The sequence below is a fragment of the Chiloscyllium plagiosum genome, chromosome 29, assembly GCF_004010195.1.
Source record: "Chiloscyllium plagiosum isolate BGI_BamShark_2017 chromosome 29, ASM401019v2, whole genome shotgun sequence".
Classification (NCBI taxonomy): domain Eukaryota; kingdom Metazoa; phylum Chordata; class Chondrichthyes; order Orectolobiformes; family Hemiscylliidae; genus Chiloscyllium; species Chiloscyllium plagiosum.
In genome coordinates this window covers 37817630-37834866 of record NC_057738.1, presented here as the reverse complement: position 1 = coordinate 37834866, position 17237 = coordinate 37817630, and the positions used below count along the sequence as shown (strand labels likewise).

General features: G+C 41.4%; 1 protein-coding gene across 5 annotated transcripts in view; it reads right to left on the bottom strand.

Moving 5' to 3' along the window:
- lars2 (leucyl-tRNA synthetase 2, mitochondrial) overlaps nucleotides 1-17237 on the bottom strand; it is a 155120-nt gene that overhangs the window by 94538 nt on the left and 43345 nt on the right. For all 5 annotated transcript variants that reach the window (XM_043719581.1, XM_043719578.1, XM_043719582.1 and 2 more), the window contains exons 3-4: nucleotides 15542-15670; nucleotides 7780-7871 (exon numbers count right to left, since the gene is read on the bottom strand). In XM_043719581.1, the coding sequence (XP_043575516.1) occupies nucleotides 7780-7871; nucleotides 15542-15670 (221 nt within the window). The remainder of the gene's footprint in view (nucleotides 1-7779; nucleotides 7872-15541; nucleotides 15671-17237) is intronic.

The following is a 17237-nucleotide window of genomic DNA, read 5'->3' as shown; positions in this document are numbered from 1 at the left end:
TCACCCTATTATAGGAAAGATGTGGATGCTTTGGAGAGGGTTCAGAGGAGGTTTACCAGGATGCTGCCTGGACTGGAGGGCTTATCTTGTGAAGAGAGGTTGACTGAGCTCAGACTTTTCTCATTGGAGAAAAGGAGGAGGAGAGGGGGCCTATTGAGGTATACAAGATAATAAGAGGCATAGATAGAGTCGATAACCAGAGACTATTTCCCAGGGCAGAAATGACTAACATGAGGGGTCATAGTTTTAAGCCGTTTGGAGGAAAGTATAGAGGGGATGTCAGAGGCGGGTTCTTTACACAGAGTTGAGAGAGCATGGAATGCATTGCCAACAGCAGCTGTGGAAGCAAGGTCACTGGGGACATTTAAGAGACTACTGGACATGCATATGGTCACAGAAATTTGAGGGTGCATACATGAGGATCAGTGGTCGGCACAACATCGTGGGCTGAAGGGCCTGTTCTGTGCTGTACTGTTCTATGTTCTAACTCATTCGCCTGGGATGGCAGGGCTAGTGTCTGAAGAGAGACCAAATTGGCTAAGACTTTAGTCACTGAAGTTTAGAATAATGGGTGGGGGTCTCATATACATCTATAAAATTCTAACATGATTAAGCAGAATAACCACAGGAAGGATGTTCTCGAAGACCGGGCAGCCAAGAGCCAGGAGTCACAGTTTAAAGATACAGGGTAGGCCTCTTATGACCAAGATGCGGAAAACTTTTTTTCACTCGTGAGAGTGGGGGCTTGTGGGATTCTCTGCGACAGAAAATGATTGAAAACAAAACACTGAATGTTTTCAAGAAAGAGCTGGATATAGTCCGGAGGGCTAAAAGGGATCAAAGGACAGAAAGTGGGAACGGGGTACTACGTTGGATGATCATATTGAATGGTGAAGCAGGCTAAAGGGCCTACTCCTTCTCCCATTTTCTATGTTCTGAAGAAGGGTCACTGGACCCGTAATGTTAACTCTGCTTTCTGTCCACAGATCTGCCAGACCTGCTGACTCTTTTCAGCAATTTCTGTTGTTATTTCTGTGTTTCCTTAGGGTGCCAGTTGGCTGAACAGTTGGTGTGGATCAGGTCGGCGCCTACAACATGGGTTCAATTCCTCTATCTGGTTGGGGAGTGGGATTCAGGAGCTGCCTCTTTACCCTTCCTATGGTGGAGGTGCTGGTGCTGTGTTTCAGACCTGCCTTCAGGGAGGGAACCAAGCAAATCAGGATCTGGGTGCATTCAATATTCCAACAGGCTGCTAGATAATACAAGCTGCACAATTGAGTTTTATTATTGATTATATTTTAAGAATATATGTTAAAATATTATTTGTTGAAACAGTGCATACCTTATTAGTTGGAGTTGGATTCTGAACTACCTGCTATTATACAAATCAACATGCCCATTTCCTCTGTAAAATCAAAAATAAACACAAATTGTGAAGCTGCACTCATCAGACATGTCTGTATCTCTGAGCATAACTCACGATTTCTCCTTTTTACAGAGAACAAATAAAATAAACTGTGCTGAACAGCTCTTATCAACATTGAACATTAACTGAATAGCAGAGGGATGAGACATTTGGGAATAGGAACCCATTTTGCGAACAAGTCTGAAGATCACTGCTACTGACTGCAATTCTGTCCCTCTCCCTGGTGAGATCATTAACAAAACAGGCTTCTGAACGTTAGTGAGCAACTCCACCAGAGACTGATGGATGACAAAACTTGCAAAAAAGACATTAATGGTCCAGTTTCTATACTAGAATAAGTGGCAAAGCTTTCATTACTCACTCTTAATAGAGTAAGAAAGATAGCAACTTCTGGTGATTGCACACACAGAGCAAAGCATGGAAATCCAGAAGCTAACTTCCTTCTTGCTCTTCAAGTTTTGCCATATCGTAATTCAAGAAATTCAGCATCAAAATCCACACAACACTGTCAGCTTACAGCATTAAACATGCCAGAACGAGAGAGATCTTGCCAATTTGAATGCAAGTGAATGAATCCCACCCTTTATGCTCTCTATTTTACTGTCTGTTCACAATTTTATGTTGAATTAGATGTTTAAATTTACACATCCAAGTTCAAACTCAGTGTTATCGCATCAAGGATTACTCAACCTGCACAATCCTAAAGCGTGGCATCAAACCCCCCCCCAAAAAAAAGCTACGCTGAACATATTGGTGCTGCAAGTGAGGGGCACAGAGGAGTCAAACAATGCAGCAAAACGGCTTGATCTGGTTGAACCAAAATTCCTAAAATGTAGAGCTCAATTGCCCACTAAATTGCCCCTTCAGTCCTGATGGAGTAGGCCTGAAACATTAACTCTGTTTCTCTCCCCACAGATGATGCTTGACCTGAGTATTTTGGCCTTTTCTCTTTATATTGCCTGAATCGACTGAATCGTGTCGGTGAAAACCTGATGAGTGATTCAGAAATACACTGCTTGCTCGAGCCATTTAGACATACGCAATTGCAAAAAATAAATTGGTTATACTACTGCTAAGAAAAATAGAGTCAAATCAGCTTGTGAGCATTGACTGACATGTCCTTGTTAATTTGCTTTTTGTAGATAGTTCTCTCAGCTACCACCTTATTATTGCACTCATTAAACTTTAAGTCAATTACCCAATAGATAACCCACTAATTATTTATACCATGCCTGTGTTTAGATTTCTCAGCTGCTGAATAGCGTGTTACAATAAGAGTCACTAATAGCCTTCTGCACAACAGTGCTGATCAGTGCTTTGATTAATGGATACCAATAAGCTTCAACAGTCTTGTCTCGTTTGTATGTGTCGTCTGCAGATAAGGTTCAGTCATTTTCCTCTACCTCAACCTGAGAAGCTTTCTGCATTGATTGACCTGGGAGGCAAAGCACACAATTATGTCTGTTTCCTTTGCTAATTTTTCCAGAACAAGTCAATATCCTGTTGTAAGAGGCTATAGCTTTAGGTGTGCCACTCCACATTAAACTGAGTAATCAAGGGTTTTTCCTCCCCTGGCCACAGTTTGAAGGTTATCCCTTGTGACCATTGCTCTGACCAGTCAAGTTACTGAGTGGGGCTCACAGGCAGGGATGATACCACTGCACCACAAGACTTCCTTCAGACCAAGCGCTTGATGTTAACACAAGTGCAAGCCACAACTTCCTCCGAGTGTGCCTTTAGCCAAAGCCATCTGTTTCATTCCTACCACCCTGTCGCCTTGTCATTATTGTCACCCCCTTTTGTAGAAAACAGAAAGTGATGGAAAAACTCAGCAGGTCTGGCAGCAACTGTGGAGAGAGAACCAGAGTTAATATTTCAAGTCCAGTCTGACCGTGCTTCAGAACCTGGGGGAAAGAATCCAAAGAGTTCTGAAGAAAAGTCACCCTGAACCCAAAAGATTAACTGTTTCTCTCTCTCTCTGCAACTGCTGCCAGACCTGCTGAGTTTCTCCAACACTTCACTCTTTTTTAAAATTTCAGATCTCTAGTACCTGCAGTATTTGCTTTTAACCCTTTGTTCAGACTATGTGCAACTCTCTTCTTAATCCAGAGTTGGACTCCAGATCCCGTAATTGACATTAAGACTATTTACCATGGATGCCTCTGTTCTCACATCATCCCTACTCCATGGTCTTTCCTCCAAAGAGTCAAAGGGTAGCTTGTGTAGGGAGCAAAGTGAACTGCAGGCCACAATCAGATCAGCCGTGATCTTACTGAATGGTAGAGCAGATTAGAAGGGTCTATTTCTGCTCAAATTTGAATGGCTTCTCCAACACCCTACCTGTTAACTTTGTTGGTCTGTACCCTCCATAAACGTAGCCACTTCACATTGGTGCCTGCTCATTACTAAATGCCACACACCATTCCATACACTAGCGCTACATCATAACCACAGTGGATCTGCGAGATGGAAAAGGACCAGCTAATTCATCACCTCTGCATCCGGGAAGTTGCCTGATAGGATGACAACAGGGCTTTCCTCAGTGAATTGAACCATTAAATCATCTACAGTCTGCTCCATGGCCTCAGCCTTTCCTGCTCCTGTCGCATTTACCAGCCTCATGTCAGTTCCCAGCGCTCAGGTGTCCAATGCAACTTGAGTGGTACATTGTCAGGTCCTATTCGGAAACTTCTAGCTCTTTCTCCAGTCTCAGACAAGGCCACCTCTTAAATTTTAACCAAGCCTTTTGTCAATGTGGAGGCAATGACCTAGTGGTATTATGGCTAGATTGTTAATCCATAAACCTAGGTAATGTTCTGGGGAATTGGGCTCGAATCCCAGCATGGCAGATGGTGGAATTTGAATTCAATAAATATCTAGAATTAAGAATCTAATGATGACCATGAATCCATTGTCGGAAAAACCCAGCTGGTTCACTAATATCCTTTAGGGAAGGAATCTGTCATCCTTACCTGGTCTGGCCTACATGTGAGTCCAGGCCCACAGCAATGTGGTTGAGTCTTAACTGCCCTGTGGGAAATTAGGGATGGACAATAAAAAGCAAGTTTCGAGAAGATTTGTAGCTCAGGTTGTGGTCCTGGATGTAGGTTTGCTCGCTGAGCTGGAAGGTTAGTTTTTCAGACGTTTCATCGCCATACTAGGTAACATCATCAGTGAGCCTGTGAATGAAGCTCACTGATGATGTTACTAGTATGGTGACGAAACATCTGAAAACGAACCTTCCAGCTCAGCGAGCAAACCTACATCCATAGACAATAAATTCTGGTCTAGCCAGAGACACCTTCATCCCGTGAATGAATAAAAACAAAACATTCACTAAACATCCTGCAAAGGACTAGTGTTTGCCTCAATTCCTCCTCTGCAAAGCATGAAAAAATTAATTTCCAATGAATCAGTAGACGCTAGTCCCTAGTGTTGACAGAACAGAACTGTTTTATCCCCCAAACCTTTACAGCAACTACATATGGAATCGAATGGATATACATTGATATAATCTGCTACGTGTATTAATATGATAAGAGTCTTGAAAAAGATTTCACCCTACCCAAGGATCTCGATACTCTGAGGTGTTTAATGGAAACAGCAATGAATAAAGACCAATTCTGACAGAGCGTGGGTTAAAATCAAGTTGATACTTCTTTTGCTGAAGGGCTGATAGAACACGTGAATATATTCACCTATAATCTCAGATCATCTGCAACTAGTTCATTGGGTCACTTGCTTTTAAAATAATGAAATGAGCTAAAGAGATGGAGAAACATTGAGCGTATTTTGTTGTCTCCAAGCTGTTATTCCAGGCTGAGGTCATTATGCAGGCTTGCTGCATTGTGATATAGTGACAATATACATGAAATGTTTAGATGAATGATATGCCCTGATTCTGCATTCTGAAATCAGGATGTTTATGTCTCTGATGTTTGAAGCATTAAAGCAATTCAATATGTCTCAAACGTGTGAGAGAATGTCACACCTTTTACATCAGTTCCTGCAAAAGTGGAGTTAACAAGAATAGTCTTTCACATTGCACACACAATCCTGTTTCAAAACAAGCAACATACCATAAAAGGGTTTCCATGTGTACATTGATTAGGAATGAGCAACAGGAAGAGAGGGTACTCTATTTTTTTCAATAACTCACTTTCAAACAAGTCTCCACTGAAAGGGTGCATCGACATGGGTGTGTTGCACTCTTTGGAACACAAATCAACTTTCAAAGCACTGCCAGTAATACTGTAATTTATCTGAAATGGCTCAGTGGTGTAAAACTTCTCGATTGAATTGACGGCACACAGCTACCAACACAGCAGTGAGTGCTGGTAAAAACTGCTGCCAAGCGACAGCCGGCCTTCCTTATCTTCAATGGGCGAGTGCTCAGAGATAGAATCCTGCAATGGTGACTGAATGGCAAATTGTTGGTAGAGGATGAATTTTCTGTTCATCTCGGCGAGGGATGCTGCTCTTGGGTAATGAAATAGTTTCCATTTCAGGCGCCTGGGACTGGATATTAACCCAGGGGCAGGTGACTGCCCTTTCTTACATGAGATGTGGGCACTAATGGCAAGGTCAGCATTTGTCGTCCATCCATAATTGCCCTTGAGCAGAATGGTTTGCTCAGCCATTTCAAAGGACAGTTAAGAGGCAAGCAGATTGTTGTGTGTCTGGAGTCACATGTAGACCAGACCAGGGGAGGATGGCTCATTATAAAAATAGTCTACCCCATGAGTTTCAGCATAGCTTGAAGTGGCAGGCACTCACTAACCAATTTAATTAGCTGCCACCTCACAGCATCTTATGTTTTCAATTCAAATGTTTCTGTAAAATGAAAAGCAATAGCACAACAACAGCAGCATGCATCAAGATAGGAAGGAAAATTATTACAAAATAAGGCAAAGTATATGAAAGAAATGCCACCCAAAATAATGATAAACTCTCAGAGATCAAGCTATAGTGATCAGATCAGCACTGTTACAAAGGCGTGGTGTACCTGTAAGAGTTAAAAGCTAGCAGAACTACCTGACACAGCACCAAGCGTTCTGAACAAAATATAATGTAACATTTAGTCGAACAACTCGGTTAGCTGATTGCTTGGAGACAACAAAACAGATTTGAATTAGGCCAATCAGTTTAAATTATATCCCTAAAAATACCAAACTCCAATCAAGTTTGAATTTAGTATATTGACAATCTTAAAAACCAATGACACAATTCTTTGCTTTGGGTGGGGGGGGGTACAAGACCGGGGAAAATTGAACAGTTGGAAGGAGAACTGTCAAGCCACCAGCATCTTCAGACTGCCTGGAGAATAGCTCTCTTAAAAGTACCTTTATCAATCAGTAACCTGTGAAACAGAAACTCATAAAAAGAAGAAAAAAGACCAAGGAAGAGAAGATTCAGCATCCGGCTGGTTTTGAAAACTTGAAGTTTTGGTAAATCAATCGGGGGATTTTATTGGACTAGTATTGTAGAAGGGGAAGGTAAAAGATAGGTTAGAGGAAGGAGTTGTAAATAATTGTTAGTTAATTATTCTCTGTTCTACATTAAGAAATAAAGTTGTTAATTTTTACTTTAAATAGTTCATGGCCTCTCAAATTTTCACAGATTACTGCACAGGATAAATCTTTTCTGTGTTGCTGGTTTTAATTAAGTAGGAGGTTTACCCTGTGTCGTAACAGCACTCACCATAAGCAAAATTCAGAACATTGTAATAATATGGTTCAACATTTCAAAGAGAGAATCAAAGTTCTGGACAGTCATTGCTAGTCACATTGTAATGAGTAATATGTTTCAAATTCCTTGATACCTCCATCATCGAGTCATACAGAACAGAAACATACCCTTCAGCTCAACCAGTCCATGCTGAACATAATCCCAAATTAAACTAGACCAAGCTGCCTGCTCTTGGCCCATATACCTCCAAGGAGGGAGTGAGGACTGCAGATGCTGGAGAGTCAGAGTGTGGTGCAGGAAAAGCACAGCAAGTCAGGCAGCATCCGACGAGCAGGAGAGTCAATGTTTTGGGCATAAGCCTTTCCTCATATCCCTCCAAATCTTTCCTATTCATGTACTTATCTAAATGTCTTTTAAACATTGTAACTGTGCCTGCATTCACCACATTTTGCAGAAAGTTTAAAGAACACAATTTCAGGTTTGATTTTAAAAAGTTGCTTTGTGAAACTTTGCTTTGGGAAGGGATAATTTCTGTCATATTATGATCACCAGACAAATGATATAAAATACTGGCTGCCGTCACCTGCTGTATTTTAAGTGATAATGATGCTAAAATTAGCCTTATACACTTTAATGAAGATATTGAACAACTTAGCTCACTTTACCTTCTCGTCCACTCTTCAGGATCCAGGCCTCGCTCAATTGCAGCATTTTCTGCAGGCAAACCAAATGCATCCCACCCCATTGGGTGCAGAACCTGTGATTTAGAGAGAACCGTAGTTACAATACTCCTTAATGAAGCAAGTGATTTCTAACTGGTTCAGTGTTAGCCCAGTGTTGTCCAGTGAAGCTGAAACAAGAGGTACAGTTACATACCTTTGCTCCATGTAAGACAGCAAAAAAAAACACGTGCAGCTCACTTACTTACACACACTTTAGAATTTCACTGCAAAGATATTCTTTACAATGATGACTTCATAAGCTACACAAGTCCTATCAGATTTTAGAATACTTGGTAGTCAACATGTTCCTGTCGGTTCTGTGGACTTTTTTTAAAAGAAAAGACAAATAAAACTTTAAGTGGAATTGGAAATAAGAAAGCTCAACAGAATTTTATGACCTTCTTCGAAATGCTACCCATTTACAACATATAATCTATTCAACACATGAACATTATTGTTTTCAAGTTCAGCCAGTGCCTCCATCTGTTCAACCTTCCTTCTCGAGATAAGCCTTTCATCATAGAAGCGAGCTGAACAAACCTTCTCTGATCTGCTTCTAAGGCAATTAAATCCTTTACAAATACTGTACACAGTATGCCAGATGTGGTTTTACCAAGGTCCTGTACAGCTGTTGTAAAATTGTCCTACTTTTATATTTCATTCTCCTTGTCATAAACAACAGCATTTCACTTGTCTTTCCAATCAGATGCTATAAGACTGAAGGTGAAGGAACAGAAATAAACCAAATTCACACTCGGAAAATCTCAGTCTTAAATGGATGACTGCTTCCTCTGAGATTATGCTGCCTGCTCCTTGACTCTCCCATAGATGAGAGTCTTCTCAATATGCATCCAGTCAAGCCCCTGCAGAATCGCTTTGAACCTGCATGTCAACCTTCTATGATTCATCTAACGGGACACCCAGATTCCTCTGCCCTTCCTAGTTCTCCACCTTTGGGGCAAAGAATCAATATCCTGCCCCTATTTATTAATGCTGTTTTGAAACTTATTTGACTTCTCGCTTTTATCAATTATTTTATTACTGTCGACATTATTTCTCAAAACTGAAGGTAATTGTATAATCAATATGTATAATCTTTGACTCAATTTTTTTTATTTTTAAGCTATTTTTTCCTTGTATTATTTTAGGCCGAGGCTCAGGATATGGCAGAGATTTTAAATGGCTGCATTGCATTAGTCCACACTGAAGATGACATTAAATCACATATGATTCAACACAGATTGATCCCATCAATCAGCCAGCCATAGATCTGGTCAGAATTAGCGATCTTAACAGAGCTTAGGCTTTTGATCCCAACAGCATGGACTATGTAATAGCTCACTGGGGTCAGAGATCTTCATCATAGCAACTTTGCACGGGGCACCTTGTCTCAGTATCAATGTTTCAAATCCAGCTATCTGAAAACCGTAATGTCTGAAAACTGAACTCTTTGTTTAAGCTGTCGTTCAAGAATTTTAATTGTTAGAGGAGATAAGATAACTGGACAATTTATTAGATAAGGTGGTGCATTGACTGGATGGAAAGTGGACTAGCTGTCAGCTTTGTACACCTATCTCTTCCCTTGGTCAGAGTGAGCCTTGATTTCAGCCAACTTGGCCTAATCCATCAAACTGAAATCTCCAACCTAAAGATCCAAAATTGAGCACAGCCGCGGCCCGGAGGTTGCTGGTTTTGAGATACTGCCAGTAATGTTGAGCCTTAACATGATAAATACCTCCTCCCATGCAAAGGTCTTCATTAAACCATACCCAGAATATCATGCTCAGTTTTACTCCTCTAACCTGTTGGGAGACAGAAGGCTTGAGAAGAACAACTATAGTTAACAAATCCTCTGCCACCAAGGGGCCGAGAGGGGTGGAAAAAGTTTAGACTTTGAGGACTATCCAATTGAAGTCTTCCAAGTATCAGAAAGATTTAAATATTGAAACTAGGAGGAGTAGGCTATTTAGCCCCTTTGAGCCTTCCCCACCATTCAATATGAAGATGGCTGATCTTCTGTCTCAATATTATATTCCCACTTTCTCCCCACATCTTTTGATGCCTTTAAAATCTAAACATTTATCTATCTCTTTCCTGAACATAGGTAATGATCTGGCCACTACAACTTTCTGTGGTGGAGGATTCCACAGATTCACTATTCTTTGAGTGAAGAAATGTTTCCTCATCTCAGTCCTAAATGGTCTACCCTGTATTGTGGTTCCTTTTTCTAGACTCCTCCAACCAGGGAAAACATTCTCCCTACACCTAGTCTGTCCAGCCATGTTAAAATGTCATAGCTTTCAATCAGATTCCATCTTGTTCTTGTAAACTTTAACGAATATAGGCCCAATCCAACCGATCTCATCATGTAAGATAGTTCTTGTATAACATATACTGACATTCCCTCACTGTTGCTAGGTAAAAATCCTGGAACCATAACAACAATGTGTGCACAGACATCATATGGACTGCAGCAGTGCAATGAAGCAGTTCCCATGACGTACTTAAAGGTAATTCGGGATAGGCAACAAATTCTGGCCTAACCTACAAAGCTACATTTCACAAATGAATAAAAACAAAATATACACAGCCACCAAACATGGCAAAAAGCAAAAAAAAACTTTCTATAATTTAAAAAGATGGAACTTCTTTCTCAAAAGAAAGTGACATTTATATGACGCATACTAATTTTATGTGGAGACAGAAACAAAATTAACAGAGTCCAATATGACTTGGGAATCCAAAGAAACATCATGTCGGACTAGACAGGTTAACTCTGCCTTGCTCATCACAGATCTTCTCCAGCACTTTCTGTCTTTATTCCCAATCTCCAGCATCTGCAATATTTTAACTTTTGATATGGAACTGTACAATTGCTTTCTCTTCCAGTCAGGGTATGAAATTGAAACAGAAAGAAATGGTGGTCACAACTGTGGCATTTAGCTTGTATTTTCCAACATAATCAATGTAGAGAAGAGATTCAATGAGAGATATTTGGTCAGAAAAATTGTGCTTGGGAATAATTTTACAGAAGCTCTAGTTGACTGATTGGGTGCTTATGATTTCATTTTAGCCCATGAGTTTGTAATATATAATTAGCTTTTGAACTAGCACTGCTGACACTAATCCCATCTCCCTGCCTTTCTAAAAAATCCATTCACATGAATACCAGTTTGATTTAAATGGCTGCATTAATCACTAATTTAATTGAATATTAACCCACCACCTAACTTAGAGAAGAGGGGTTAGAGTAAAAGCTGATACCAAGAATGTAACACCCAAGTAAAACTTTCCTTGTTAAAAGCAGCAGCGACTGCAAGAGACAAGGGGAAAAGTGCTTTAAACCTGAAACATTTTCCATAGTAAAAGTGTATTTTAAAATAAAGCAGCTCCTATGGATGGAGAAATGTCTAATTGTATCCACTGTTTTAAGCACTGTGTAGATTCCCCATCTCCAGTCTCAGCCTCACAGTGGGAAGTTGCTCTGCTGACTTCAGTTCCAGGAATTACTGTATAGAAATCCTGGTGATCAACATCTGGTGCTGGCCTGGAATGCCAGTGGGGAAGCACCACAAAGAGAGATCAATATTTAGCACTGACCAAAGCTTACAATGAAGTTGCAACATTTAATCCTCTAGTGTACATTTTCACCTCAATACTAAAGCTACAAATTAAAGGAGTGCTAGCTGGTAAAAATCTGTTAAAGGCGACACAGCTCCCATTAAAATATAATGCCTCGCATGTCCGAAGAGCAGAGACCAGAGGCGAGGTCTTTTTACACCTCTCTCCATGAATGCTGTATTCATGCAGAAGTTAGTAACTTCACGGCTTTCCCTCACAATCATTGATTTCCACCCGAGGAAAGCCTTGAACTTTACCTCTGGTGCCAAACAAGTCTCCCCATCCACTTCCAGCACTAGGGGCCTCTTTTTAATAAGAAGGCGTATCCCATGTAAGATGGAGATAAAGGAGAGATGTTTTCTCTCACAGTGGATTGAGGGGTTTTGGAACTCCCTTCCTCAAAAGGTGGAAGACTCAGAGTTCTTTAAATATTTTTAAGACAGAGGATTCTTCACAAGCCAGAGAGTGAAAGATTATCAACGGCATACCTGAATACAGAGTAATCAGATAAGCCATGATCTTATTGAAGAGCAGAGCAGCCTCAAGGAGCTGAGTGACCTAATCTCTTGTTCCTAATTTGTATAAGCGCGTGCCTTCCTGGCATATGGGTATCACTGACAAGGCCAGCATCAGTTAGAACCATAGAATCATGGAATCCCTACTTATCAAGTCCAAACCAATCCTCTGAAAAGTATCTCACCCATCGCCCTACCCTATCCCTGCACCCCTGCATTTCCCCAGCTAACCCATCTGTATAGCCTGGGAGAAAACCCACGCAGACACGGGAAGAACATGCAAACTCCATATAGACAGTCACCCGAGGCTGGAATTGAACCCGGGTCCCCAGCGCTGTGAGACAGCAGTGCTAACCACTGAACCACTGTGCCGCCCCAGTTGTCCATCTCCAATGGCCTGTCATAAAGTCAGATGTACAGCATAGAAACAGACCCTTTGGTCCAACTCGTCCATGCCAACCAGATATCCCAACCTAATCTACTCCCACTTGCCAGCACTTGGCCCATATCTCTCTAAACCCTCCTTATTCATATACCCATCCAGGTGCCTTTTAAATGTTGCAATTGTACCAGCCTCCACCACTTCCCCTGGCAGCTCATTCCATACGTGCACCACCCTCTGTGTGAAAACGTTGCCCCTAGGACCCCTTGCCCTCTCACCCTAAACTTACACCCTCAAGTTCTGGCCTTTCCCCCCCCCCCCCCCGCAGGAAAAAGACTTTGCCTATTTACTCTATCCATGCCCCTCATGATTTTATAAACCTCCATGAGTTCACCCCTCAGCCTTTGACGCTCCAGGGAAAACAGCCCCGGCCTGTTCAGCATTTCCCTATAACTCAATTCCTCCAACCCTGGCAACATCCTTGTAAATCTTTTCTGAACCCTTTCAACTTTCACAACATTCTTCCAATAGGAAGGAGACCAGAATTGCACAGGCCTAACCAATGTCCTGCACAGCCGCAATATGACCTCCCAACTCCTGTACTCAATACTCTGACCAATAAAGGAAAGCATACCAAACACCTTCTTCACTATCCTATCTCCCTGCGACTCCACTTTCAAGGAGCTATGAACCTGCACTCCAAGGTCTCTGTTCAGCAACACTCTCTAGGACCCTGCCATGAAGCGCATAGGTCCTGCTAAGATTTGCTTTTCCAAAATGCAGCACCTCGCATTTATCTAAATTAGACTTCATCTGCCACTCCTCAGCCCACTGGTCCATCTGATCTAGATCCTGTTGTAACCTGAGGTAACCTTCTTCGCTGTCCACTGCACCTCCAATTTTGGTGTCTGCAAACTTACTAACTATACCTCCTATGTTCAAAATCAAATCATTTATATAAACGACGAAAAGCAGTGGACCCAGCACCAATCCTTATGGCACTCCAGTGCTCATAGGTCTCCAGTCTGAAAAACAGTCCTCCACCCTGTCTTCAACCTTTGAGCCAGTTCTGTATCCAAATGGCTAGTTCTCCCTATATTCCATGAGATCTAACCTTGCTCACCAGTCTCTCATGGGGAACCTTGTCGAACGCCTTACTGAAGTCCCTACAGATCATATCCACCGCTCTGCCTTCATCAATCTTCTGGGTTTTTTCAAAACACTCGATCAAGTTTGTGAGACATGATTTCCCACACACAAAGCCATGTTGACTATCCCTAATCAGTCCTTGCCTTTCCAAATACATGTACATCCTGTCCAGCAGGATTCCTTCCAACAACTTGCCCACCACCAACGTCAGGCTCACTGGTCTATAGTTCCCTGGCTTGTCCTTACCACTTTTCTTAAGTAATGGTACCACGTTAGCCAACCTCCAGTCTTCTGGCACCTCACCTGTGACTATCGATGATACAAATATCTCAGCAAGGGGCCCAGCAATTACTTCTCTGGCTTCCCACAGAGTTCTAGGGTACACCTGATCAGGTGCTGGGGATTTATCCACCTTTATGCATTTTAAGACATCCAGCTCTTCCTCCTCTGTAATATGGACATTTTTCAAGAGGTCACCATCTATTTCCATACATTCTACATCTTCCATGTCCTTCTCCACAGGAAACACTGATGCAAAATACTTATTTAGTATTTCCCCCATCTCCTGTGGCTCCATACAAAGACTGCCTTGCTGATCTTTGAGGGACCCCATTCGCTCCCTAGTTACCCTTTTGTCCTTATTGTATTTGTAAAAACCCTTTGGATTCTCCTTAACTCTATTTCCAATGTTATCTCTTTTTGCCCTCCTGATTTCTCTCTTGAATATACTCCTACTGCCTTTATACTCTTCTAAGGATTCACTCGATCTATCCTGTCTATACCTGATATACGCTTCCTCCTTTTTCTTAATCAAATGCTCAACTTCTCTAGCCATCCCAGCATTTCCTATATCTACCAGCCTTTCCTTTCACCCTAACAGAAATATACTGTCTCTGGACTTCCGTTATCTCATTCCTGAAGGCTTCCCATTTTCCAGCCATCCCTTTACCTGCAAACATGTACCCCCAATCAGCTTTTGAAAGTTCTTGCCTAATACCGTCAAAATTCGTCTTCCTCCAATTAAGAACTTCAACTTTTAGATCTGGTCTATCCTTTTCCATCACTATTTTGAAACTAATAGAATTATGGTCGCTGGCCCCAAAGTGCTCCCTCGCTAACACCTCAGTCACCTGCCCTGCCTTATTTCCCAAGAGTAGGTCAAGTTTTGCACCTTCTCTTGTAGGTACATCCACAATCAGAAAATTTTCTTGCACATACTTAACAAATTTCTCTCCATCTAAACCCTTGACACTACGGCAGTCCCAGTTTATGTTTGGAAAGTTAAAATCCCCTACCATAACCATCCTATTATTCTTACAGATAACTGAAATCTCCTTACAAATTCATTTCTCAATGTCCCTTTGACTATTAGGAGGTCTATAATACAATCCCAATAAGATGATCATCCCTTTCTAATTTCTCAGTTCCACCCAAATAACTTCCCTGGATGTACTTCCAGGAATATCCTCCTGAAAACAGCTATAATGTTAACCTTTATCAAAAACGCCACTCCCCCTGAACTGAATGACTTGCTAAAGCCACTTCAGAGAGCAATAAGAGTCAACCACATTGTTGTGGGTCTGTGGGCCAGACCAGGAAAGGATGACCTGAGGGACATTAATGAACCCAGGGAAGTTATCAGGGCAGGAGAATCGACATTTCGGGCATTAGCCCTTCTTCAGGAATGAGCCTGAAGAGCCTTTCCTGAAGAAGGGCTCATGCCCGAAACGTCGATTCTCCTGCTCCTTGGATGCTGCCTGACCTGCTGCGCTTTTCCAGCAACACATTTTCAGCTCTGATCTCCAGCATCTGCAGTCCTCACTTTGTCCAAGTTATCAGGGCAACCGATGATAGCTCCGGGGTCACTATCACTGATGGTTCGCTTTCAATCCCAACTTTTACTAACTGAATTTAAATTCCACCAGCTTCCAAGTTTCACTATCCCCTCCTGGACAGAAGAAACAGCATGAGGACAAAATGAAAATCACAGTGCAATACACTGTAGTGAGATCTTCAATTAAGAAAGAGCTGGCATCACCTGAAATCCACGCATTCGTTGGAAATGGGCCATTGTGTCACTTATGGTGTACACTCGCACATGTCCCATGTGAAGCTTCCCAGAAGGGTACGGGAACATGGAAAGGACGTAACATTTTGGCTTTGACTTCTGAAAGACAAAATAAAGATAACTGGTGAGAAAAAACACCCTAGAAAAGTCACCATGTCTCAGGCTTTACCATTCAATAAAATATTATTTTCCTACCTAAGCTTGCAACTTATAATTGTATGGTGAATTAGAATTAATAAAGAGTAATAGTAGGTAATTAGTACTTTTAAAAGTTTGACTGGAAATCCAAAATAAAAACAAAAACAGCTGGAAATGTTCAGTCAGGCAGCAATTACGGAGGAGGAAAGAGTTAACACTTCAGGTTCTGATAAAAAAGTTAGGGACCTGAAACTGAGTCGTTTTTCTCTTTCCACAGCTGCTGTGACACCTAGTCAGTATTTTCAGTGTTTCATGTAGATATTTAACTTCGAGGCCCTCCCTCGAAAACACCTGAGGAACGAGCCACTTGATTCGTGCCCAATCAATTCGTCAAATCATGGAAATATATCAGATATAAACCTGTGATATTACAATTGACAATGTTTGCAACCTCTCAAAACATGGAAGTTTGAAAGGAACTAGTCAAGCATGTGAAATGGATCCTGTCCCAAATAGTGAAGTATAAAATTGGTTTAGTTGCAGATTGCAGCTTCAAAAATCTAAACTCAGCCAGTGTTTCAGAGTCTCCCTTTTATCACTCAGTCTTTATAAATTGCTATAATCCAACTATCTTTAAAGGAGGTACATTAATAATTATAATCCATGTTGGTTATACATAACCAATTGTCTTTAACACAGAGAGTTATGTTACTTAAGAGGCACCACTCTGTACCAAACATGGGACAGGAAAAGAGGTAGGTCTCAAGTTCAGCTCAGCCAAACCAAAACCCTGCAGATACAGTCATTCTGAACCACACACTATATACTAAACAACTGAGCTAACTGGCCCCTAAAGGAAGAAACTTCACAATGATGGAGAGGATCTAGATTTTGTGTTCAAGTTACTGTAACGGGAACTGAAACAATGGCTTTCTAATCAGAGGTGAAAGTGCCACTCACTGAGACTTGCCAAAATGATCACAACCAAACTTAAACAAATTTCAGAAAGCATCAATATTCATACCAAAGACAGATTTCTTATCCTTTAGGCCGTGCAGCCATCAAAGGTGAAAGCCAGGAATGAGATATATGCTGAGGAATAATGGCCTTCACCTATGCATACATAAACAGGAACATCAAGAAAATGGATTGTTCTTTTTTAAGATTTTGTATGCAGTGGGGCAACATGTAGGATTACTAATGACACGTAGAGGTTTGAAAAGAGGGGAAGGAGAGAATAATGCACGCATTTCATGGTGTGGTCATAGTTGACAAACTAGCACTTGTCAAGTACAAATACCCTAACTCTCAAATAAAGTGTTTTCCCTGGGGTGGGGAAGTCCAGAACTAGAGGACATAGGTTTTGGGAAAGATATAAAAGGGACCTAACAGGCAACGTTTTCATGCAGAGGGTGGTACGTGTATGGAATGAGTTGCCAGAGGAAGTGGTGGAGGCTGGTGCAATTGCAACATTTAAATGGCATCTGGATGGGTATATGAATAGAACATAGAACATAGAACATAGAAC